Below are 25,386 nucleotides of genomic sequence, written 5' to 3' on the forward strand. Positions count from 1 at the left end.
CTTCACGGCTGGCCACTGTTGGAAGACAAGATATTGGGCTAAATGCAGCATTGGTCTGATCCTGTATGGCCATTTTTATGTTATGTATTCAAGTTGTTTGGGAACCACTTCCAGCTTATTCTCCAGTGTTTGATAATTTCTGACACTCTTGGAAACGGAGTATGTTCCACCAGTTGTTCCTGTTGATATAGTGACTCAGGGACTCTGACATCACTTTGTCTGATAATGTGGACTTGTCATCTGTAGCTCCTCTCTCTAACCACAATGACTTTTAGTAATTCCATGATCAAGTTGAAGACAGCTGACCTCCTGTTACATGGCCCACAGAGAATGCTCAGGCACTTTAAGCTCCAAGGGTGGAAGTATCCTTTAGATTTTTCAGGTCCTGAGGTCACAGCTGAGAATTCTTGTAGCAAGCTCTAATTATACTATAGTAACTGGGAGAGTGGGGGCATAAGGGAGAGAAGGGTCCTAGCTGTGCAGACAATCTAGATGGATCTTCCCCATGGAGGGCCGGAAGTCCCAGATCTTCTGCCTCCTTTTGATTACTGGGGCTGTATTTGCTGAAAGCTCAGGTCATTATTGGTGATGGGAATATGAGGGTAGCTCTTTCCTGGGTCATTAACATCAGTGATTTATTTTGGGTCATATTGACTGTATTTCCTCAACTGAGCAGTGATAGTATGTCATTTCTGAGAAAGTTAGTCAACAATCAAAAGGGATTCTAACAAACATTAACCCAAAGCTTTCCTGATGAGGCCTGGGAATCCTCTGGCCTCTTTCTGTGGGTTCCAGGCCCTTATTTGAACTAGAGGTTTGGAACTAGAGACTTTCAGCAGAAAAGTGTGGGCTGGTCATAGACTTAAAGCTTCCAGAGAAGATCCCCAAAGTGTGATACTACTGTGCATGTGTAGAATGGCTGGTGTTCACCTCCCTATGGTGGGTGCAGTGATCCTGTTTGTACCTGAGAAGCACAAGGAGATCCTTTCTGTCTAGCTTTTGTCTATGGTCACTTGTTTTGTGGGGTGCCAGAATGAGTGAGGTTTCCCCTTCCTCCTGCCTCTGCAGGGTTTGTTCATGTTCCAATTCCAACCCGAAATATCCTCCCATTACAAAGGGCTAATGCTCAACCAGTATTATCAAGGCACCCACAAAGAGAGAACAAGAACCAGCTCATCTATGGGAAGGAAAATGAGATGGGTAAGTGCCTGAAGGGCATCCTCCATCCCCACCCAATACTCTACATGGGGGCAGTAACTCGGTCTTTGGAGCCCCATAGTCTCCACCCTCTTGCCAGCAAGTTAAAGAAGTCTGGGCTGGATGAATGGACGGTAAGGTGGATAGAAAACTGGCTAGATGGTCGGGCTCAATGGGTAGTGATCAATGGTTCCATGTCTAGTTGGCAGCCGGTATCAAGTGAAGTGCCCCAAGGGTCGGTGCTGGGGCCGCTTTTGTTCAATATCTTCATTAACGATCTGGAGGATGGTGTGGACTGCACCCTTAGCAAGTTTGCAGATGACACTAAACTGGGAGGAGTGGTTGATATGCTGGAGGGTAGGGATAGGATACAGAGGGACCTAGACAAATTAGAGGATTGGGCCAAAAGAAATATGATGAGGTTCAACAAGGACAAGTGCAGAGTCCTGCACTTAGGACGGAAGAATCCCATGCACTGCTACAGACTAGGGACCGAATGGCTGGGTAGCAGTTCTGCAGAAAAGGACCTAGGGGTTACGGTGGACGAAAAGCTGAATATGAGTCAACAGTGTGCCCTTGTTGCCAAGAAGGCTAATGGCATTTTGGGTTGTATAAGTAGGGGCATTTCCAGCAGATCAAGGGATGTGATCATTCCCCTCTATTCAGCACTGGTGAGGCCTCATTTGGAGTACTGTGTCCAGTTTTGGGCCCCACACTACAAGAAGGATGTGGATAAATTAGAGAGAGTCCAGCGGAGGGCAACGAAAATGATTAGGGGGCTGGAGCACATGACTTATGAGGAGAGGCTGAGGGAACTGGGATTGTTTAGTCTGCAGAAGAGAAGAATGAGGGGGGATTTGATAGCTGCTTTCAACTACCTGAAAGGGGGTTCCAAAGAGGATGGATCTAGACTGTTCTCAGTGGTAGAAGATGACAGAACAAGGAGTAGTGGTCTCAAGTTGCAGAGGGGGAGGTTTAGGTTGGATATTAGGAAAAACTTTTTCACTAGTAGGGTGGTGAAGAGCTGGAATGGGTTACCTAGGGAGGTAGTGGAATCTCCTTCCTTAGAGGTTTTTAAGGTCAGGCTTGACAAAGCCCTGGCTGGGATGATTTAGTTGGGTTTGGTCCTGCTTTGAGCAGGGGGTTGGACTAGATGACCTCCTGAGGTCCCTTCCAACCCTGAGATTCTATGATTCTATGATTCTATTCTATGATTCACCCCCTTGTCTGGCCCCAGCACCTACATTTTGTGTAGAGATGATTAATAATGATCTTTGTTGTACCTTAGTTTATGTCTTCATCCGCATTAACAGTGCAGGGACAGTCCTGCCCTGCTCCTCTGAACAGCTGGGGACAAAGACGTGGATGGATCAAGTTTACAAATGGACTAAGGACACTGGGCAGGAAATTCAAGGTGCTGTAAGCTCTCCAACCTCCTTCCTAGTACTGAAGCTCTCTGTTAATTCCCCTGTGTTGACTAGGCAGGTGGCATGAATCAGGGCCTCCCTTCATTAGGGTAGAGAACCTACAGGATATCACCCCATTAGTCTCTTCTCTGCCCTGCAAATGGTTTGCATTAGATCCAGTATTTGTAAGAGCTCTTCTGGTGTATTCACTGTGTTCCTGACCACTGCTGGCCTAAGAGCCTGAAGTCACTGCTTTGCTTCTGGACAAAAAAGGTGCTCATCCAGATTTTCTCTGTGATTAATTCATTGGCTGCGTTGCCTCCTCTTACTTGTAAGAGTTGAGTACATCAGCCTTACTTGCTGTTACAAATGCTTTGAGCACACTTAGTGTCAGTTTAGCCTGTTGTCAGTCATCAGCACAAGGAACTAGTCCAGCTTCTAATGTTGTGTTGGGACCAGCATCTCCAGCTCACTTTTTCACCTTTAGGGTGAAATTTACCCCAGGACATAAAGCCTAAGAGCACCTGAATCTTCCAAGACTTGTCCTGATCTTTTCATGTGTGCTAATTCACCCATAGTTCTCAAATGTTGCTCAGATGTATTGTCATCTGGCACCTGCGTTTAGGACAGAATCATGGATTCTAAGGACAGAAGCCAACCATTGTAATTATTTAGTCCAACCTCCTGCATAGCACAGGTCAGAGCATTTCATCCAGTGTATCCTGTATCAAGCCCAATAACTAATCTTTGAACAAGTGAACGGCCCCATGATACTTGTAAGACTTTGGCACCTATTTCCAATGGAGCTGCAGCCAGCTCCTCAATTTGGTTTTAATTAGGGCTGTCGATTAATCGCAGTTAACTCACGCAATTAACTAAAAAAATTGTGATTAAAAAAAATTAATCGCAATTAATCGCAGTTTTAATTGCACTGTTAAACAATAGAACACCAATTAAAATTTACTAAATATTTTGGATGTTTTTCTACATTTTCATATCTATTGTATTCTGTGTTGTAATTGAAATCAGTATATATTATTTTATTATAAATATTTGCACTGTAAAAATGATAAAAGAAATTGTATGTTTCTATTCACCTCATACAAGTACTGTAGTGCAATCTCAGTCATGAAAGTGCATCTTACAAAGGTAGATTTTTTTGTTTGTTACATAACTGCATTCAAAAACAAAACAATGTAAAACTTCAGAGCCTACAGGTCTAATCAGTCCTACTTCTTGTTCAGCCAATCCCTAAGACAAATAGTTTGTTTACATTTACAGGAGATAATGCTGCCCTCTTCTTATTTATAATGTCACCAGAAAGTGAGAACAGACGTTTGCATGGCACTTTTGTAGCCGGCATTGCAAGGAATTTACGTGCCAGATATGCTAAACATTCGTATGCCCCTTTATGCTTCGGCCACCATTCCAGAGGACATGCTTCCATGCTGATGACGCTCATTAAAAAATGTGTTAATTAAATTTGTGACTGAACTCCTTAAGGGGAGAATTGTATGTCTCCTGTTCTGTTTTACCCGCATTCTGCCATATACTTGTTATAGTGGTCTCAGATGATGACCCAACACACGTTCATTTTAAGAACATTTTCACTGCAGATTTCACAAAAATCAAAGAAGATACCAATGTGAGATTTCTAAAGATAGCTACAGCACTTGATCCAAGGTTTAAGAATCTGAAGTGCCATCCAAAATCGGAGAGGGACAAGGTAGAGAGCCTGCTTTCAGAAGTTATAAAAGAGCAACACTCTGATGCGGAAACTACAGAACTTGAACCACCAAAAAAGAAAATCAACCTTCTGCTGGTGGCATCTAACTCAGATGATGAAAACAAACATGCGTTGGTTCGCATTGCTTTGGATTGTTATCGAGCAGAACCTATCATCAGTATGGACGCATGTCTTCTGGAATGATGGTTGAAGCATGAAGTGACACATGCATCTTTAGCGCATCTGGCACGTAAATATCTTGCAATGCTGGCTACAACCGTGCCATGAGAACGCCTGTTCTCACTTCAGGTGACATTGTAAACAAGAAGCTGGCAGCATTATCTCCTGCAAATCTAAACACACTTGTTTGTCTAAGCAATTGGCTGAACAAGAAGTAGGACTGAGTGGACTTGCGGGCTCTAAAATTTCATATTGTTTATTTTTGAATGCAGGTTTTTTGTACATAATTCTACATTTGTAAGTTCAACTTTCATGATAGAGATTGCACTACAGTACTCGTATTAGGTGAATTGAAAAATACTATTTCTTTTGTTTTTTACAGTGCAAATACTTGTAATCAAAAGTAAATATAAAGAGAGCACTGTACGCTTTGTATTCTGTTATAATTGAAATCAATATATTTGAAAATGTAGAAAAAAAATCCCCAAATATTTAAATAAATGGTATTCTATTATAGTTTAACAGCACGATTAATCATGTGAATAATTGCGATTAATTTTTTTAATTGCATGATTAATCGTGATTAGCTTTTATAATTGCTTGACAGCCCTAGTTTTAATGGGTTTATCCTTCATCCAGGGCACCTGAGTCTCCCAAGCTGAAAGGAGTCAGGGCACCAGGCTTGTACATGAGCATTTAGGGCATGAAATTGTGCCTTAAATTTTTAGTACATGTAGAGCCCTGCAGTTATGTGTGCACAACTGATGTTTAGACAGTTTGCTTGTGATCATGTAATTTGTTTGCACGATCAAGGAACTTCTGCAGATGAAAGTGAGGCCCCTTCAAAATGTGCTACTTAATTGTAGACTGATAAACTCTGGATAATGTACAGGAGAGGAAGAAGTTGAGAGTAGATGATGTAGAAGGCCTTTTCCGTCTGTCTTACTTTTCTGATCCTGTAATATAGACGAGACTTCAAAGAAAAAAACAAGGGATGGAAGAATCTACCATGTACTCAGTCATTTTGATGCCAGTGCCCCAGACGGGGCTGTACTGCAGGAAGCAGTGTTGGTGACATAGTAGGGTGTGCTCTCCCTTGAGCCAGTACTGACCCCAATGCCTCAGAATTGTGCTGGGAGTGGGGCTGTGCTGCTGGAAGTGCCATTTTTGGTCCATATTTAAAACTGAAGACCTGTGAAAATTCCATTTTTGTTTCCCTAAATTATTGCCTCCTCCCTATAGCTTCAGTTGGATGTAGGGGTCATCTTTACTTCTTGTCTTAAACTGTTGTGCATTAGGGATGCTTGACTGTTAAACATCTGCTATATAACACCCCAGAGATGGCTGCATTTTTCAGTGGTGGAGGAGTAGATCATATATGTGTGAGTGTTTTAAATTGCCTGTTAGCCAATCAGGGGCGGCTCTAGGCACCAGCAAACCAAGCTGTTGCCTAGGGCGGCCAAATCTAGGGGGTGGCAGGCTGGGCCGGTGGACCAGCCGCAGTCATGCCTGCGGGAGGTCCACCGGAGCCGCGGACGACCGTACCTGCCGCAGGCATGACTGCGGAGGGGGGCTCGTCCCGCGGCTCGGCTGGACCTCCCGCAGGCATGACTGCGGCAGCTCAAGCGGAGCCGCCGGACCCGCGAACCGTCCGCAGCCGTGCCCGCGGGAGGTTCGCTGTTCCCGCGGCTCCGGTGGAGCTCCCGCAGTCATGCCTGCGGCAGGTCCGCTCGTCCCAGGGCTCCGGTGGACCTGCCGCGGGAGCTCAACCGGAGCCACGGGAAGAGGGGACCCGCCGCGGGACCGAGGAAGGGCGGCGCAGCACACCGCGCTGCCTGGGGCAGCCTAATTTCTAGAGCCGCCCCTGTAGCCAATATATGTTAGGTGTAGTATACACCACATTAATGGGTATTATGCACACATTATTTATATAATTAGTCTATAATTAGACTATTTATATATATTATATAAATAAAGTGCTGGGAAGTTTTGTTAACAGAATTATGGGAAGAGCATAATACATTCAGTTCACCCATGTCAGGCATCGCACAACACTGTCCAAAGCTGAAGTCAGCTTTGATATTAGAAAACAGGAAACTTGTCAAGGCAAAGATGCATGGATACTTTGTATGAAATATGGTTAGGAAGTACTTTTGTGGCTCATCAATGGTTGGAATGTTGTATTCAAAACAAGAAAGTGTAGGGAAGTACTAATGGCAAGCTGGCACAAACTAGTGGGTTAAACTTAAACTTCTAGTGATGCATAACTTGTAAAATCATACTATCTGAAATGAGTGTCTTCGAAGCACACTTGTGTAATGTGAACATGCTGTAAGAGTTTGCTTCCTGGAAGGAGAGTATGTATGTCTCTCTTTCATATTGTACAGCTTTGTCTTTGGACAATAAATTTGGCCAAAATTAGTTATTTGGTTTCTTGAACCTTTATAAGAATGAACTGAGAGTTTAGTCAATGTACCCCAGGATGTGTGGTTAATCCGCTGGATTTGGAGTTCTGTGACTGGAACAGAAGACCACAATCTATAATCTCTCTCTCTCTCTTCTAGATTCCAAATATTGCTCCATACTGGAGAATGGATCCCTAGCCTTCAAGGACTTCGGCCCACAGCAGTCTGGAATCTACAAATGCAGTGTCTCCTATTCCAGAGAGGGCAAGCGCTACACACGGCACTTCCATTTCTTTGTCAGGGGTACGGTATGTAGTAAAGCTGCCTGAGGTGCAGAGAGGTGCAGGAGAGGGATTGGTTGCTTTGTGAAGAACAAGTCAAGATGCCAGAGATAAATGATTGCCATGACCAAAGAGGGGAGCATGATCTCCTATACTTGAGAGACCCAGGGAGTCTGGGTATTGATGGAGGTTAGGGTGTTGAGGAGAGTGCCAGTGGGGATAACTGGGGGTCACTAAGGGTATGTCTACACTGAGATTAAGAAAACCCATGGTACAGCCCCAAAGCTAAGGGGGAGCATGAGCAGGCACTGCCCCCCCCCCGTACATTTGTTTGCTCCTGTAAATAAGATGTTCCAGTTTTTCTTCCTCAGTTTCTTATTCTGAGTTTCCTCAGATGAGTGATTGTGGTACTAAAGCCACAAAGTAGTAGTCACAATTCTAGTAGCCCTTGGGGGTAGGGTGTGTTAGTGACCCTGTTTCAGCTAAATGAAGTGTGGTGACTGCATTACATTGCTGCCATAATAAAAGATGTGCAAGAAAGTCTCTGCAAAGTGGGGACACATGGTTCTATTCTTGAGTTTCTGTGACCAGACCCTGCCTGCCTGTTTGGACGGGAGGCAAGAATTCCTTTCAGACAGAGAGAGGCTATTTGATCTCTTGTGATAGCTTTTTCCATAAACAAAACTTATTCTGAAGTTATGGTATTAAAAGGCAGACCTTCAATGAAAAGATCAGATTTATAAGAGTCAAAGTGGTTGTCTTTAGCCTTATTATTCTTCCAGAACAAGATATACTGGACTCAACATTTGTTTAAGGCTAAGTTGGCCACACACAGTGAATGCTGGACAACCAAACAGCCACATGACAACCTTTCATACATCCTCTATACCAGCGGTTCTCAAACTGGGGTCCACGGACCCCCTGGGGCTCCGTGAGGGTACTCCCCGGCGTCCGCAAGTCATGTCTGGCTCTCGGCGGTCCACGAGTCATGTCCGGGGCCAGTGGCCCTGCTGATCAACTCCTCCCCCTCCCTCCCAGTGCCTCCTGCATGCCGCAGAACAGCTGTTGAAAACTCCCCCTAGCGGGGGGGGGAATTAAAAGCGGGCTTGGGGATCTGCAAAAATGTGTAAATCAAAATGGGGGTCCTCAGCTTGCTAAAGTTTGAGAACTGCTGCTCTATACTTCTCCAAAAATGCATGTGTTTTGAAACATCATAATCAGTGCTGTCTCAAAATTTTTTCTCTCTCTTTCTCCAAGCTTGTGTACTTTTAGGGGTGCTGGATGAGTTGGTTTTACCAATTAACATTAAGAAATGGATTGTGGTATCTAGTGAAATCTGTGACTTCCAAAGACCTCTGTGACTTCAGCCAGCTGCCGGCTGGGAGCTGCAGGGTCCCGCCGCCATATGTGGCAGCCGGGAGCTGCAGGGTACCCCTGCCACCTGAGGTGGTGGGGCCTTCCGAGCTCCTGTGGGCGGCTGGGGTACCCCAGAGCTTGCAGGTGCGGGGGACCCCAAAGCTCACTGCTGCTGCCCCACAGCTCCTGCCTGCTGCTGGGGGGCAGGAGTACCCCGCTGCTCCTCACCACCATGGGTGCCTGGGGGCTCCGAGCCGCTGCAGGGGCCCCGCAGCTGCTGGCCACCTCTGCGGCTCTGAGCTGTGAGGGGAGGGGGACCCTGGAACTCTGAGCCCACACAGATGGCAGGAACCCCCCGGAGCTCCCAGCCGACCCCCACAGTGACTCCCCATTTTGTCATGGATACTTTTTGTAAATGCCAGGGACAGGCCATGGGTTTCCATGAATTTTTCTTTATTAACCTGTCCCTCACGTTTACTAAAAATATCCATGACCAAATTTTAGCCTTAGTTATGGTGTCACTTATTTATCTCTTTAGTCATTTGAATAATTGATGCCCTTGCATGACTTCTATGGGTTCCGTTTTATTTTTTGTTCGTTTTTGTATTTTTTTTTTTAGGTTTTACAAATATTTAACATTTAATTCTGTTATTTGTATTGTATTTCTATCATGTGAATGTATTTATATTATATGTTTATAGTTTATATAGAAAAAATACACCCATTTTAAGTTTTACCTTCTCAATATCTAATCCAAGCAAGTCAATCAAAGGACACAGTGATTCCAATTTCAAGAAGTCTGGAGAGCTGGTACAATAGATTGCTGAAAAGCTTTTGTATAACTTGGTGGTGTTCTCAACAAATTTCCTTTGCAATTCACCATTGGTTTCCTTGATCAGTTTATGATAAGCTTGGGACTACTGATGCCCATTTACACTTTTGAACCCTGGTAAGTGGGAAGAATTGTCTCCTTTCTTAATTTTCCATTACTAAGATTTTGTTTTCTGTTTTCAAGATGCTTCACTGTTTTCCCAATAATTTTAATGGTCCATCATTGTCTTTGCTGGGTTGTACAATGCTGGTACTTGGAACTTGTCTCATCTGTTTGGGGAACCACTTAAAGGAGGGGAAAGTGATCAGGAACAGTCAGCATGGATTCACCAAGGGCAAGTCATGCCTGACTAACCTAATTGCCTTCTATGATGAGATAACCGGCTCTGTGGATGAGGGGAAAGCAGTGGATGTGCTATTTCTGGACTTTAGCAAAGCTTTTGATACAGTCTCCCACAGTATTCTTGCCAGCAAGTTAAAGAAGTCTGGGCTGGATGAATGGACAGTAAGGTGGATAGAAAACTGGCTAGATGGTCGGGCTCAACGGGTAGTGATCAATGGTTCCATGTCTAGTTGGCAGCTGGTATCAAGTGGAGTGCCCCAAGGGTTGGTGCTGGGGCCGGTTTTGTTCAATATCTTCATTAACGATCTGGAGGATGGTGTGGACTGCACCCTTAGCAAGTTTGCAGATGACACTAAACTGGGAGGAGTGGTTGATATGCTGGAGGGTAGGGATAGGATACAGAGGGACCTAGACAAATTAGAGGATTGGGCCAAAAGAAATATGATGAGGTTCAACAAGGACAAGTGCAGAGTCCTGCATTAAGGATGGAAGAATCCCATGCACTGCTATAGACTAGGGACCGAATGGCTGGGCAGCAGTTCTGCAGAAAGGGACCTAGGGGTTACAGTGGACGAAAAGCTGAATATGAGTCAACAGTGTGCCCTTGTTGCCAAGAAGGCTAATGGCATTTTGGGTTGTATAAGTAGGGGCATTTCCAGCAGATCGAGGGATGTGATCATTCCCCTCTATTCAGCACTGGTGAGGCCTCATTTGGAGTACTGTGTCCAGTTTTGGGCCCCACACTACAAGAAGGATGTGGATAAATTGGAGAGAGTCCAGCGGAGGGCAACAAAAATGATTAGGGGGCTGGAGCACATGACTTATGAGGAGAGGCTGAGGGAACTGAGATTATTTAGCCTGCAGAAGAGAAGAATGAGGGAGGATTTAATAGCTGCTTTCAACTACCTGAAAGGGGGTTCCAAAGAGGATGGATCTAGACTGTTCTCAGTGGTAGAAGATGACAGAACAAGGAGTAATGGTCTCAAGTTGCAGGGGGGGAGGTTTAGGTTGGACATTAGGAAAAACTTTTTCACTAGTAGGGTGGTGAAGCACTGGAATGGGTTACCTAGGGAGGTGGTGGAATCTCCTTCCTTAGAGGTTTTTAAGGTCAGGCTTGACAAAGCCCTGTCTGGGATGATTTAGTTGGGTTTGATCCTGCTTTGAGCAGGGGGTTGGACTAGATGACCTCCTGAGGTCCCTTCCAACCCTGAGATTCTATGATTCTATGATAGGTGGCCCCTCCCTGTCTGATAGTTTTACTTCCCTGTAGTGAGGTGGAGCTTAATGTTGTAGCAAAAATTATGAACACAGTTTTATGTATACAAATACATAAAGCCACAATCTATGTACATAACAATTAATAGCCATCAGGTTCAGAACATTACAAGCTTTAACCCTGTGGTCAGTCAATCTAGGAGTTCCCCTTCCTTGACTCTGCAGTAGTGTCCCAGGCCCCCTGGGCAGACCATATAAGGTTTCTTATGGACTCTAGAGGTGCGTTGCAGTTTTAATCAGACCACACTCTTTCTACTCCTGGGGGAATTCTGTGCCACTGTGCAATGCAGAATTTTGCAGAAATTACCGTTGCACATGCAGAATTTCCTTCCTCCCACAGAAATGGGCTGCAGTGCTGCTAGCCACCACTAGGGGCTGCTGGACCCGGCATAGCCCAGCTCACACATAGAGACACTGCAGTGGGGAGGGAGCGGGAGGGTTCCTGGCAGCTGCATGTGGCATGCAGGAAACTCAACACAAGCCTGGGGCCAAGCATCAGAGAACCTATGTACCCACAATGCAGATAGAGGTGCGAAACCGTTTTCAGGCTCTCTGCACAGATACTGCTGTGGAGAAGGATTTGGAATAGCCCTCTGAAGGAAGGTATCAGAAGGAGACCCCATTGGCCGGAAGGCACGGGATGCATTGTCCTAACGATGGGGGTTCCATGACCACCACTCCCAAGAGGAGGTGACGGGTGGTGGTGGTTGGGGACTCCCCCCTAAGGGGGACGGAGTCATCCATTTGCCGACCAGACTAGGAGACTTCAGAAGTGTGCTGCTTGTCTGGAGCTAGAATCCAGGATGTGACGGAGTGTTTGCCGAGACTGATCAAGACCTCGAACTGTTACCCCTTCCTACTTCTTCATGTGGGCACCAATGATACTGCCAAGAATGACCTTGAGCGGGCCACTGCAGACTACTTGGCTCTGGGAAGAAGGATAAAGGAGTTTGAGGCACAAGTCGTGTTCTCATCCATCCTCCCTGTTGAAGAAAAAGGCCCAGGTAGGGACCGTCAAATTGTGAAGGTGAATGCGTGGTTACGCAGGTGGTGTCGGAGAGAGGGCTTTGGATTCTTCGACCATGGGATGGTGTTCCAGGAAGAAGGATTGCTAGGAAGAGATGGGATCCAACTAATGAAGAGAGGGAAGAGCATCTTCGCAGGCAGGCTTGCTAACCTAGTAAGGAGGGCTTTAAACTAGGTTATTCCAGAGAGGTAGGAGAAGAGAATTAATGAGATCAGATGCTGTAATCATCATAATGATTTGTGAGATGCTCCATGTAGATGCAAGATTGGATTTTTCTTTGAGTGTGGGAAGCCTCTTAAGGTGTATATAAAAGATGAGAGGGAATCAAATTGCATAGCTAGGCTTTTTTTCAGTGTCAAACAAGGCTGAATAAAGAGCTACTGGAGGGAAAACACCTTACAATAGGATGCATTTGTAATGCTAGATCATATAAACACAAATCTGGCAACCCCAGACCTCCAGTTGCCCAGGATTTTTTAAGGGTCTTGTGTGACAAGCAAGGCTGTTTTTTTACCCATATAAATTGCATGGTAAGTCTATTTATTCGAGAAAAGAGCAAGGGAGAGAACTTGAAAGGTAATAGGCTAATAATAAATCTAAATACAAAATGTAAATGTGAAAAACACAGTAATATATAAAACAAATCATTCATAGTATATCAAATGCCCTGCAAAAATGAATAACTAGTATGATTTAAGATTTAGGTTATAGTCTGCTTTACATGTCAGGAGTGTTGACTGTTCCAAGGGATTAGTGGTTATTGTAACACAATCCATCAGAGGCAAATCTGATGAAGAGAATCTGTCTGCCAATGCAAATTGTGATGATTAGTGCACATAATACTTCCATCTGTAGATGGCGCTGTATACCCCAGTTTACTGTTAAACTATTTCTCTGTGCATTGCAGTGCTACACAGTTGTCTTTACTATTTGGTTCTAAAGGAGATCAATAGAAGAGTTCAGTGTAGCCAGTTATCTGCTTGGGGGATGGGATAGCTCAGTGGTTTGAGCATTGGCCTGCTAAACCCAGGATTATGAGCTCAATCCTTGAGGGGGCCACTTAGGGAACTGGGGTAAAAATCTGTCTGGGGATTGGTCCTGCTTTGAGCAGGGGGTTGGACTAGATGATCTCCTGAGGTCCCTTCCAACACTTATATTCTATGATTATATAAGTCAATACCATATCTACAAGGATACATAGGAAAACCATACTGATTTTTAAACTTGTTGAAGTATGCTTTTTATGATTTAAAAAAAAACACTCTCGTACTATTGGTCAAATCTGATCTGCCTTAGGAATGTCTGCCAACCTTCAGAGGGTTTTTTGCAAAAATCTTGTAGAGCCTGCTTAATCCATACAGAAGGTGGATAGGTACTTGATGCTGTATCTGACATTGGTCCCCTTCAGGATTTGTTTTATGCCATTGAATGCAGCCTTCTTTTTGTTAAACGCAGCTGAGAAGTCAGGAAAAAAGAGACATTTTGTGGCCTTAGTACATAAGGGTTTCAGCTTTTCTGGCAGCATTCATTAGCATTACTTTGTCACTGAACTTCAGCAACTTGATGATGATGAGATTCCTGCTTTCTAGTACGAGGCATTCGATGAGCCCTTTCAATAGCTAATGGGAGCAGCTGGGGTCCAATTTAAGTAGGTCAGGGGGCAGCTTCTGAAGAAAGATGATAATATCCATCCCCTCAAAGCTCTCAGCAGTGTCCAAGTGGCAAAAGTTGTTTTTTCAAATCTGTTTTTTAAATCACCCTGATTTTCTTCCAGTTTGTCTAATCTGAGCTTTAAGAAGTCAGTTTCTTCTTTAATTTCACTGTTTCAATGGTAGTCTTTTGTAGCTCATTTTCCAAGTGAGCCATTCAGGAATTTACATCACATATATTTTTAGAGAGGCCATGAATATCTTTCAATATTGAATCTAGTCAGTCTGTGAGGAATTCTTTCAGTGTCGCAATATCCTGGATTAGGGTCTGCTGTGGCCTTGCATTCTCCCACTTCAGCTGTTGCGGTGATTCAGGCTTAGCTCTTTTGTTGCCTCTCATTTTGTCATTGGAATCCATAGTCAACAGTTTGAAGTTTATCCAGGGGCTTAATTTAAACTTTTATGACAGAAAGTTATTGGCAGTTTGCTAGGAAAGTAATTATTAGAGACGACTTGATATGTGGGGAGTGAGAAGTCTGGGACTAGGCAGCCATCTTCCTCTCAGGTAACATGTGACACCCACCCACCCCCAATGGGTGTATTTAAACCACTGATAGGTTAAAAAAAAATTGCAAAGAATTTTGAAGAAGTTCTAGGTGCTGCCAAGGACTTAAATGAGGCTTTCCCGTGTATTTTTGAATAGTGGTCTTATTATTTGGAGCATCAACTGCAACATGTGAGAATTCCTTTTCTTGTTTGAAAATGATTTTATCACACCTAAGGATGAGCATGACCCATGAAAGAGAGAGAAACAATTCTCCTGTCCATATGAAAGTGATCTGACTTGAAAACTGAACTTTGCATGTCTTTGTGGAGGAATTAAGGCACTATTATCCAAGAAGACTTCAACTTTAGTGTCATGAACAGTATTTACGTCACACAGCACTTTCATGTTCAGATCTATACTTTTATATTTCTGAATCTTTGAATTTTTGTGCATGCTTGAATATTTGCTATGCTGAACAATCACATAAACATGCATTTTATTTTATCTTATTTCATAACAATAGTTTTAAAAGGCTTCTGATTAAAACTGTGTTTTTCACTCAGTACATGAACTTATGAAGGCAAACCTCAGTCTGCCTCCCAGAGTCAATGTCCTAGCTGCAGGGAGTGGCACCAAGTCTCAGAGCCTGGGTCGCTGGGTTTCTAGGGCTTGGGCTGGAGGGCTAAAATATAGACATGGGCTGTAGGTAGCCCATGCTCTGAGACTCTACCCTCTTGCTGGGTGTCAGAGCTCAGACTCCTGCCTGAGCTCGAACATCTACACTGCAGTTTTATAGCCCCGCAAGATCAATCCCCATAAACCTGAGTCAGCTGACCTAGGCCAGCTGTGGCCATGCCATAGGTCTTTTATCACAGTGTAGACATACCCTAAAAGGATTAGCTCCCCCACAGGATAGATGGGGATGCTGCTGCTTGTGCAGCACTATGGGGATTAGCAAACTGTACGCAAATTGAGTGTTTAATAGAGTTAACGCTGTCCTTTCCCTTTAGCTTATCACAGGCCAGACAGGAGTGTGGAGATCCAGTCTGCCTTTTACTCTCCTCTCTGCAGCTCAGCAACCAACAGCATCTACATCCACAGCTTTCTGGAGCATTTGAATGGGCTAGTGAGGAATCTCAGCTGTGAGGTCTTTGAAAAATACACTAAGTGCATCTGGCCCTCGCAGGAAAGGAACCACTCTGAAGTGCGGATGACTGTGCTGAGTAAGAGCAGAGCTTGTTACTTAACCCTTAGTGTGTTTACAAATAGGAAATTACACCCATGATCTTGCTGGCCCTTCTCATCACCATTGCTTCTGGACATGTATTTAATCAGTTTGCATTTCCAAGCCTCCTTCAGACAGCCAAAGCCACTCACCAAAGGTGACATGAATAGAGTGGTGGAAACCCAAGATCAGACTACAAACCAGGCTTCAAGCTGCTGCAAAACTGATCAGGTAACAAAATAACAAAAGGGCCCCTTTCCTCTCGCAGTGGCCTAAGTCAGGTGTCACTCTGCTGACATCAAGAGAGTTATGACTGGGTAAGCAAGAGGAGAGTTTGGCCCAAACAGTTTATGTCGTCAGCTTACTAAACTAACATTTATTGGAGAAGCCTGGAGCCTGGGTTACATGTCTTCAGGATTGCTGCTGTCTGCAGGAGGCTCGGAAATGGCTATGGGAATTGTGCATTCAGACATATTGCATATTGTTTTCCGACAGGGGCATGCTACTTAAAACCAGTACTGTTGAATATGGATGCAAGTAACAGGCTTATTTGTCTTGTTCCTGAGAGAAAAGTCAGTTCCCAGTGTCCAGGATGGAATCAAGGCTAGAACCCAGAGCCAAGCCTGAGGCATACAGATGCTTCTCAGAAATGACAGCAACTTCTTTCTAGCTATGCTTTGTGGATTGTGTACAGTGTCTGGAATGATCTGGACATGAGTAGCCATTTACAGTTGTGAAATGCTAACATACGAGGATGGATGGATAAATACTATGAGACCGTGCAGGAGCTGTCAGTGACCATGTTTGCTTTGTTATTTCAACACAGTGTTTCCTTATGGAGTCATGTGGGAAATTCATTGCCCGCCAGAAAGTATGAGCAAAAACTGTGAACAAGAGATCGAGGATCGCTCTAAAGAGGTAATGTATCTGCTGTAATTGGTACCAGATTCCAAATCCGTATCAGAGTCCTAGCTCAAAAAGCAAAATTGTCTATAAAACACACCATAGAGGAGTTGCAGATCATTATGGTTGGAAAGCTGGGGCAGTGTCCCAGGTTCCTGATCATTCATAGATTCCAAGGCAAGAAGGAGCCATTGTGATCATCTAGTCTGACTTTCTGTAAAGAAAGGCCAGAGAAATCCCCAAAAATAATTCCGAGAGCATATCTTGTAGAAAACGTTCCAATCTTGATCTAAAAATTGTCAGTAACGGAGATTCCTTCATGACCCTTGGTAAATTGTTTCAGTGGTTAATTACCCTTGATTGTAAAAGTGTAGGCCTTATTTCCAATGTGAATTTGTCTAGTGTCAACTTCCAGCCATTGGATCATGTTAGATCTTTCTCTGCTAGTCTGAAAAGCACATTGTGAAATGTATTTCCTGTGTAAATGCTTTTAGACTGTAATCAAGTCACCCCTTAACTTTCTCTTTGTTAAGCTAAATAGATTGACCTCTTTAAGCCTATCACTGTAAGGCATGTTATATAATCCTTTATTCATTCTCATGGCTCTTTTCTGAACTATCTCAAATTTATCAACCTCCTCCTCGAATTGTGGGCACCAGAACGGAACACAGGATACAGAGGTAAAATAACTTTTCTCCGCTACTCAAAATCCCCCTGTTTATACATCCTATGATAGCATTAGCTCTCTTGTCCCCAGTGTCACACTGGAAGCTCATGTTCAGCTGATGGTCCACCATGACCCCCAAATCTTTCTCAGAGTCACTGAGTCCCCCATCTTGTAAGTATGCTCTACATTCTTTGTTCCTACCACCTTATCTGGAGGTGAACACTTTTCACAAAACAATCTGTATCTGAACAACCAGTCCTCAAAGGAAACCTGCACAAGACTTTCAAAAGATGAGCCTGGGAGCTTAAATTCATTAATCTGCTATACTACTTATACTAAAATAACAAGGAGTCCTTGTGGCACCTTCGAGAATAACAAATTTATCTGGACATAAGCTTTCGTGGGTTAGAACCCATCACCAAATCATCTGCTTTGGATGATCTATTGTTGGTTTTAAAAAAAAACAACAACTCATCCATCTCTTCTCCATAGTTAGTTATATAGTAGACCCCCTGTCGTGACATCACCCTTTTTAAACCCCTTTTATCCTTATCCAGAGACTTTCAAATGATCTGCTTCCGCTTCTATCTCAACCTCAGTGCAAGTGTATACATTTTTTATATGTGTAGACTTATGTGTAGTGCTGGGGAGGAGCCGGTGGTCGAGGTACATGTAGGTACCAATGACATAGGGAAGGGTAGGAGAGATGTCCTGGAAGCCAAATTTAGGCTGCTAGGGAAGAGACTGAAATCCAGGACCTCTATGGTGGCTTTTTCAGAAATGCTCCCAGTTCCACGCGCAGGGCCAGGTAGGCAGGCAGAGCTTCAGAGTCTCAATGCGTGGATGAGACGATGGTGTAGAGAGCAGGGGTTCACATTCATTAGGAACTGGGGAAACTTCTGGGATGGGAGGAGCCTATACAGGAGAGATGGGCTCCACCTAAACCAAAGTGGAACCAGACTGCTGGCACTAAACATTAAAAAGGTTGTAGAGCAGTTTTTAAACTAGGAGATGGGGGAAAGCCGACTGCTGCAGAGGAGCGTGTGGATCGGACACAGACTTCTCTTAGGGGAGAGTCTGATGATAGAGAATCTCCAGGTTATAGTCAGGAGCAGAGGAATGAGAAATATAATGTAAGGGCCGGATCAGATGATAAACAGTCACATAAAAAAGAATCTGGCACATCAGAAAAAGGCAGGCTAATAAACAGGGACAAGTTTTTAAAGTGCTTGTACACAAATGCCAGAAGTCTAAATAATAAGATGGGTGAACTAGAGTGCCTTGTGATAAAGGAGGATATAGATATAATAGGCATCACAGAAACCTGGTGGACTGAGAGCAATCAATGGGACACAATCATTCCGGGGTACAAAATATATCGGAAGGACAGAACAGGCCGTGCAGGGGGAGGAGTGGCACTATATGTTAAAGAAAGTGTAGATTCAAATGAAGTAAAAATCTTAAGCGAATCCATAGGTTCCATAGAGTCTCTGTGGATAGAAATTTCATGCTCTAGTAAAAATATAACAGTAGGGATCTATTATCGAGCACCTGACCAGGACAGTAATAGTGATGATGAAATGCTAAGGGAAATTAGAGAGGCTATCAAAATTAAGAACCCAATAATAGTGGGGGATTTCAATTATCCCCATATTGACTGGGAACATTTCACTTCAGGACGAAATGCAGAGATAAAATTTCTTGATACTTTAAATGACTGCTTCATGGAGCAGCTGGTACGGGAACCCACAAGGGGAGAGGCGACTCTAGATTTAATCCTGAGTGGAGCGCAGGAGCTGGTCCAAGAGGTAACTATAGCAGGACCGCTTGGAAATAGTGACCATAATACAATAGCATTCAACATCCCTGTGGTGGGAAGAACATCTCAACTGCCTAACACTGTGGCCTTTAATTTCAAAAGGGGGAACTATACAAAAATGAGGGGGTTAGTTAGACAAAAGTTAAAAGGTACAGTGACTAAAGTGAAATCCCTGCAAGTTGCGTGGGCCCTTTTTAAAGACACCATAATAGAGGCCCAACTTCAACGTATACCCCAAATTAAGAAAAACAGTAAAAGAACTAAAAAAGAGCCACCGTGGCTTAACAGCCATGTAAAAGAAGCATCAGAGGGGTAGCCGTGTTAGTCTGGATCTGTAAAAGCAACAAAGAATCCTGTGGCACCTTATAGACTAACAGACGTTTTGCAGCATGAGCTTTCGTGGGTGAATACCCACTTCTTCGGATGCAAGCCGGACTTGCATCCGAAGAAGTGGGTATTCACCCACGAAAGCTCATGCTGCAAAACGTCTGTTAGTCTATAAGGTGCCACAGGATTCTTTGTTGTAAAAGAAGCAGTGAGAGATAAAAAGACTGCCTTTAAAAAGTGGAAGTCAAATCCTAGTGAGGCAAATAGAAAGGAGCACAAACACTGCCAACTTAAGTGCAAGAGTGTAATAAGAAAAGCCAAAGAGGAGTTTGAAGAACAGCTAGCCAAAACCTCCAAAGGTAATAACAAAATGTTTTTTAAGTACATCAGAAGCAGGAGGCCTGCTAAACAACCAGTGGGGCCCCTTGACGATAAAAATACAAAAGGAGCGCTTAAAGATGATAAAGTCATTGCGGAGAAACTAAATGGATTCTTTGCTTCAGTCTTCACAGCTGAGGATGTTTGGAAGATTCCCAAACCTGAGCTGGCTTTTGTAGGTGACAAATCTGAGGAACTGTCACAGATTGAAGTATCACTAGAGGAGGTTTTGGAATTAATTGATAAACTCAACATTAACAAGTCACCGGGACCAGATGGCATTCACCCAAGAGTTCTGAAAGAACTCAAATGTGAAGTCTTGCATCCGAAGAAGTGGGTATTCACCCACGAAAGCTCATGCTGCAAAACGTCTGTTAGTCTATAAGGTGCCACAGGATTCTTTGTTGCTTTTTCAAATGTGAAGTTGCGGAACTATTAACTAAGGTTTGTAACCTGTCCTTTAAATCGGCTTCGGTACCCAATGACTGGAAGTTAGCTAATGTAACGCCAATATTTAAAAAGGGCTCTAGGGGTGATCCCGGCAATTACAGACCGGTAAGTCTAACGTCGGTACCGGGCAAATTAGTTGAAACAATAGTAAAGAATAAAATTGTCAGACACATAGAAAAACATAAACTCTTGAGCAATAGTAAACATGGTTTCTGTAAAGGGAAATCGTGTCTTACTAATCTATTAGAGTTCTTTGACGGGGTCAACAAACATGTGGACAAGGGGGAATCCGGTGGACATAGTGTACTTAGATTTCCAGAAAGCCTTTGACAAGGTCCCTCACCAAAGGCTCTTACGTAAATTAAGCTGTCATGGGATAAAAGGAAAGGTCCTTTCATGGATTGAGAACTGGTTAAAGGACAGGGAATAAAGGGTAGGAATTAATGGTAAATTCTCAGAATGGAGAGGGGTAACTAGTGGTGTTCCCCAAGGGTCAGTCCTAGGACCAATCCTATTCAATTTATTCATAAATGATCTGGAGAAAGGGGTAAACAGTGAGGTGGCAAAGTTTGCAGATGATACTAAACTACTCAAGATAGTTAAGACCAAAGCAGATTGTGAAGAACTTCAAAAAGATCTCACAAAACTAAGTGATTGGGCAACAAAATGGCAAATGAAATGTAATGTGGATAAATGTAAAGTAATGCACATTGGAAAAAATAACCCCAACTATACATACAACATGATGGGGGCTAATTTAGCTACAACGAGTCAGGAAAAAGATCTTGGAGTTATCGTGGATAGTTCTCTGAAGATGTCACGCAGTGTGCAGAGGCGGTCAAAAAGCAAACAGGATGTTAGGAATCATTAAGAAGGGGATAGAGAATAAGACTGAGAATATATTATTGCCCTTATATAAATCCATGGTACACCCACATCTCGAATACTGTGTACAGATGTGGTCTCCTCACCTCAAAAAAGATATTCTAGCACTAGAAAAGGTTCAGAAAAGAGCAGCTAAAATGATTAGGGGTTTAGAGAGGGTCCCATATGAGGAAAGATTAAAGAGGCTAGGACTCTTCAGTTTGGAAAAGAGAAGACTAAGGGGGGACATAATAGAGGTATATAAAATCATGAGTGATGTTGAGAAAGTGGATAAGGAAAAGTTATTTACTTATTCCCATAATACAAGAACTAGGGGTCACCAAATGAAATTAATAGGCAGCAGGTTTAAAACAAATAAAAGGAAGTTCTTCTTCACGCAGCGCACAGTCAACTTGTGGAACTCCTTACCTGAGGAGGTTGTGAAGGCTAGGAGTATAACAATGTTTAAAAGGGGACTGGATAAATTCATGGTGGCTAAGTCCATAAATGGCTATTAGCCAGGATGGGTAAGAATGGTGTCCCTAGCCTCTGTTCGTCAGAGGATGGAGATGGATGGCAGGAGAGAGATCACTTGATCATTGCCTGTTAGGTTCACTCCCTCAGGGGCACCTGGCATTGGCCACTGTCGGTAGACAGATACTGGGCTAGATGGACCTTTGGTCTGACCCGGTACGGCCTTTCTTATGTTCTTATGTTCTTATATACAAGGTAACACCGAACACCTCCCATTTTTCCCTGCCTGCCATTCCTGAACAAGCTTCTTCTATACCAATATTCCAGCCATGTGAATTATCCCACCAAGACTCTGTGATGCCAGTTATGTCATAATTGTGATTATTCACTGGTATTTTTAGTTCTTCCTGTTTATTCCTCCTACTTCTTGCATTAGTATACAGACATATAAGATGTTCATTCAGTTTCCCCTCTATATTCCCTCCTGTCTCCTTTGCCCTGCTATGATTGCCCATGTTCCTCCCAGATTCCAACCCTTCACCCAGGTCCCTATGTTTTGGACCTATCTGTGGGCTTTTGTCTCCTGCCCCATCTAACCTACTTTAAAGTCTTCCTCACTAGATTAGCCCAGGGCCGCCCAGAGGATTCCGGGGGCCCGGGGTCTTCGGCGGCGGGGTGCCCTTCTGTTCCGGGACCCGCCGCCGAAGTGGCCCGAAGACCCGCGGCGGGAGCCCCCCGCCGCCGAATTACCGCCGAAGCGGGACCCGCCGCCGAAGCGCAGCCTGGTCTTCGGTGGTAATTCGGTGGCGGGGGTCCGCCGCGCCTTCGGGCACTTCGGGCGGCGGGTCCCGAACAGAAGGCCCCGCCGCCAAGACCGGGCTGCGCCCGGCGGCGGGTCCGCTTCCGCCCCGCCCCTTACCCGGCGCGTCTCGGCGGGGCCTGAGCTCCGTCCGCTCAGAGCCGCGTGGTGAGGCGGGGCTGGGAACTCAGCCCGGAGCTCGCAGCCCCGCCCCCTCCCTACGCCGCTCTGAGCGGGGCGGGGCTCAGGCCCCGGCCCCGTTGGAGCTCGCAGCCCCGCCCCCTCACCACGCGGCTCTGAGCGGGGCGGGGGTCGGCCGGAGACTCGGCGCTTGATGCGCTGAGGCTCCAGGAGAGGGGCGGAGGCGGGAGCCTCCGCTGTTCTCTTGGGGGCCCCTGCGGAGCCCGGGGCCCGGGGCAAATTGCCCCCTTTGCCCCCCCCTCTGGGCGGCCCTGGATTAGCCAGTCTGTATCCAAAGATACTCGTCCCCTTTCTTGATAGGAGAACCCCATCTCTACTCAGCATCCTTCTTCTCAGAACAACATCATATGGTGGAGGAAGCCAAAGCTGTCCTGTCGACCCATCTGCACAGCCATGCAGCCACCTCCAGGATGTGTCTGTCATTGCCTGGGCCCCTACCATTGACTAGAAGGATAGATGAGAACACCACCTGTGCCTCCAACTCCTTTACCATGACTCCCAGATCCCTGTAGTCACTTCTGATCTGCTCAGGTTCATACCTCGCAGTATTATTAGTGTCCACATGGATGAGCAGCATGGGGTAGTGGCAAGAGAGCCGCTTGATCCTCAGCAATCCTTCTGTAATGTCTCACATACAGGCCCCTGGCAGGCAGCACATCTGTCCGCCTGGCAGATGGATGCATCCTTCCCGATTAGAAGGGAGTTACCAACCACCACCATCCTTGGTTTTCTCTTGGGTGTGGGGTCCATGATCCTCCCAGTCTTGGGGCTACATGGCATCTCCTCCTCCATCTTTGGGGGAGATTCTTCATCCCTCATTGCCAGGGCAGCATACTGTTTTTTTATCTCTGTGGATGGTAGGATCCGGGGGAAGTGGGAAATATAGATGTTATTGACCTGATAAATATTGCTAATTGTTTTCTTGACTCCTCACAGGCCTATGAGAGAATTCATCACTCCATCGAGGTGTTGAATGAGTTTCAGATCCGTGAGGGGAATCTGCCTCCTTTACACTACAAAGCTGGGTCACTTCTGGCCTATAAGGTGGATCACTGTAAGCCAGGGTTTGGTAAAAGTAACACTACAGACGGGTGTTCCAACTGTTGCAGTAAGTCAATTTTTAAAAATCTTTCCACCCAAACCCATCAGTGGGGCACAATCCTCACTGGGGATTGTTCCTATCACAGACTTCACACTGGAGCCACTTTTTATACTAATGTCTAGAAATGGAGATGAAGATGCAGTTATTCTTAAACACACCATGTAAAAATTAATTACAGGTATATAGAGACTGTAGGAAAATGTTGTACACACAAAACATTTCTTTTCTTGATGAGCCATGAGATATCCATTAATAAGATGCTATTTCCTGCACCGGCTCCATCACTCTAATCTTTAATCCTGATAGGAATCCTCAGTCTGAGTGTCTGACCCTGACTCTAAATGTCACTGCATCTCTTCTCTTAATGGTTTTACAGTTGCTTGTTCCCCAGGGCTGTACAGCTCATTGAATACAGTCACATGTGCCACTTGCCCCCTGGGTTCTTACAATGAGCATTATGGGAAGACAGAGTGTGAGACCTGCACAAGGAGCTTGGTGACCTATCACAAAGGGGCTACGTCCAGTGAAGACTGTGGTAAGTAGTGAGGGCTTTCCTAGTTCAGCAAGTAACACTTCTGTGGTGACGGTAAAGCATGTTTACCAACAGGAAGTAGGCCTGTGCAGCTCAGACAGGAGGAATCATTCCCAGCTGATAGCATCTTAGCACAGCTTCTGCTGTCTCTGTGGCTCATCTGTTAGAGTGATACAGCAACCTAGGAGTTGCAAGATATGGTGACGTAGAGAGTGCAGCTTCTGAGCTCTGCTCATGTTTGGTGTCTGGATCCCAGTTGTCATACATCATCAGACAATGCTGGGAGCTCCAGCTCCAAGTTCCTGTCTGTGAGATTACCTTTTCCATGCTGGTCCCAGCAGCTAGGCTAGGTAGAGCCTACAGAAACCCAAGCCACTTAGTCTGTTCACCCTCACCTTTGACAAGTCTCCCCAGCTAGTCTTCCATGCATTGAGGGTTGCAGAAATCCATCAGGCATTGATCTCCACTTCAAGTAATGCTGCTGTATCTATTTCAGTCCCTGCCATCTCACGTCTGGTGCTGCTGCTGTGTGTATTCACCTTTGGAGTCACACCATCCATCCTCTTCGTTTCAGTGTACATGTAGGTCTGTTTTTAGATTCTTTAAATAAAAATAGGTAGCAAGGTAGAACATTCCCCAGTTCCCTTCCCTCATTAATGCTTTAGTGGGCAGCCTGACTATTGGGTGAAGCTGAATCTGGAACACAGAGATGCAGCATGGGGCACCCCCTGCAGTGTTGAATGGATGAATCCATTCTTAAGGAACATAGCTGCCTGAAAGAGCTGCTGCAATGAGCATTTGAGACTGAACTAGGGAACGTTGCTCGGTGTGTCTGTAGTGCCCAGTGCATTGCACCCCGCCCCACCCTGACCCTTGCGATTCTGAGTGGGGCCTTTATAGACTATAAAGTATTTCTGAGGCTCCCTCCTGCAGTAGGGACTTGGTGCTACCATAATGAGCCAGGCCTTAACTGAACCCCATGGGTGCGAGGAGCGATGCTATAGAACTACTGTCCTCATAGCTGGTGTTACACAAAATGGAGCTGATGTGCTTCCCACTTCTTCTACTAATATTTTTTCTCCAGTGTCATGCGACTGTTTTTTCCTCGGACAAAGTTGGGCAAAGCTCTGCTCCACAAGGAGCTGGAGTTCCTGCACAAACTGACTGTGTGTGATGGGGATACATCTAAGAAGCCAGGCGAAGAATCCAAGAGACCAAGGAAGGGGGAAAATTCGTTCCAACCTCTCCAAGCTGCTCCAAATGCTGTGGGGCCATTGCCTGGGCCAGAAGCTCCACCACAAGAGATTTAAGCCTCACTTTGGTCCTAGGCACAGTTATGTGTCTTTGCAGGAAATTGAAACAAAATTTTCAAAAGTGTAGAGAAATTTTAGGCCAAATAAATCTAAAGAAAATCATTAAGAA

At 44.8% G+C, this 25,386-nt stretch overlaps 1 protein-coding gene across 5 annotated transcripts; it reads left to right on the plus strand.

Annotated features, from left to right (window-relative positions):
• The first annotated feature begins 437 nt into the window (after nt 1-437).
• LOC120401884 (zona pellucida-binding protein 2-like) lies at nt 438-25,386 on the plus strand. Of its 5 annotated transcripts, none has more exons than XM_039532115.1 (10): nt 440-575; nt 1,069-1,200; nt 2,486-2,611; nt 7,074-7,217; nt 15,234-15,446; nt 16,275-16,366; nt 23,267-23,438; nt 23,809-23,967; nt 24,461-24,545; nt 25,049-25,386. In XM_039532115.1, the coding sequence occupies exons 1-10, from the start codon at nt 506-508 to the stop codon at nt 25,272-25,274; spliced, it is 1,419 nt and encodes a 472-aa protein (XP_039388049.1). In that variant the 5' UTR covers nt 440-505; the 3' UTR covers nt 25,275-25,386. The 5 variants fall into 5 exon arrangements, with proteins under 5 accessions (XP_039388051.1, XP_039388049.1, XP_039388050.1 ...); XM_039532116.1 differs by having other exon boundaries at nt 23,824-23,967; XM_039532119.1 differs by having other exon boundaries at nt 24,461-24,549; nt 25,049-25,184.

The sequence above is a fragment of the Mauremys reevesii genome, linkage group 3 (assembly GCF_016161935.1).
Source record: "Mauremys reevesii isolate NIE-2019 linkage group 3, ASM1616193v1, whole genome shotgun sequence".
NCBI lineage: Eukaryota > Metazoa > Chordata > Testudines > Geoemydidae > Mauremys > Mauremys reevesii.

What these genes read in the sequence shown, in the direction of transcription:
- LOC120401884 (XM_039532115.1), top strand. Translation starts at nt 506, where the DNA reads ATGGAGGGCCGGAAGTCCCAGATCTTCTGCCTCCTTTTGATTACTGGG. An exon ending in TGGGAAGGAAAATGAGATGG is followed by an intron (nt 1,201 to 2,485) that starts GTAAGTGCCTGA and finishes GTTGTACCTTAG; the next exon opens with TTTATGTCTTCATCCGCATT. An exon ending in CTTCCATTTCTTTGTCAGGG is followed by an intron (nt 7,218 to 15,233) that starts GTACGGTATGTA and finishes CTTTCCCTTTAG; the next exon opens with CTTATCACAGGCCAGACAGG.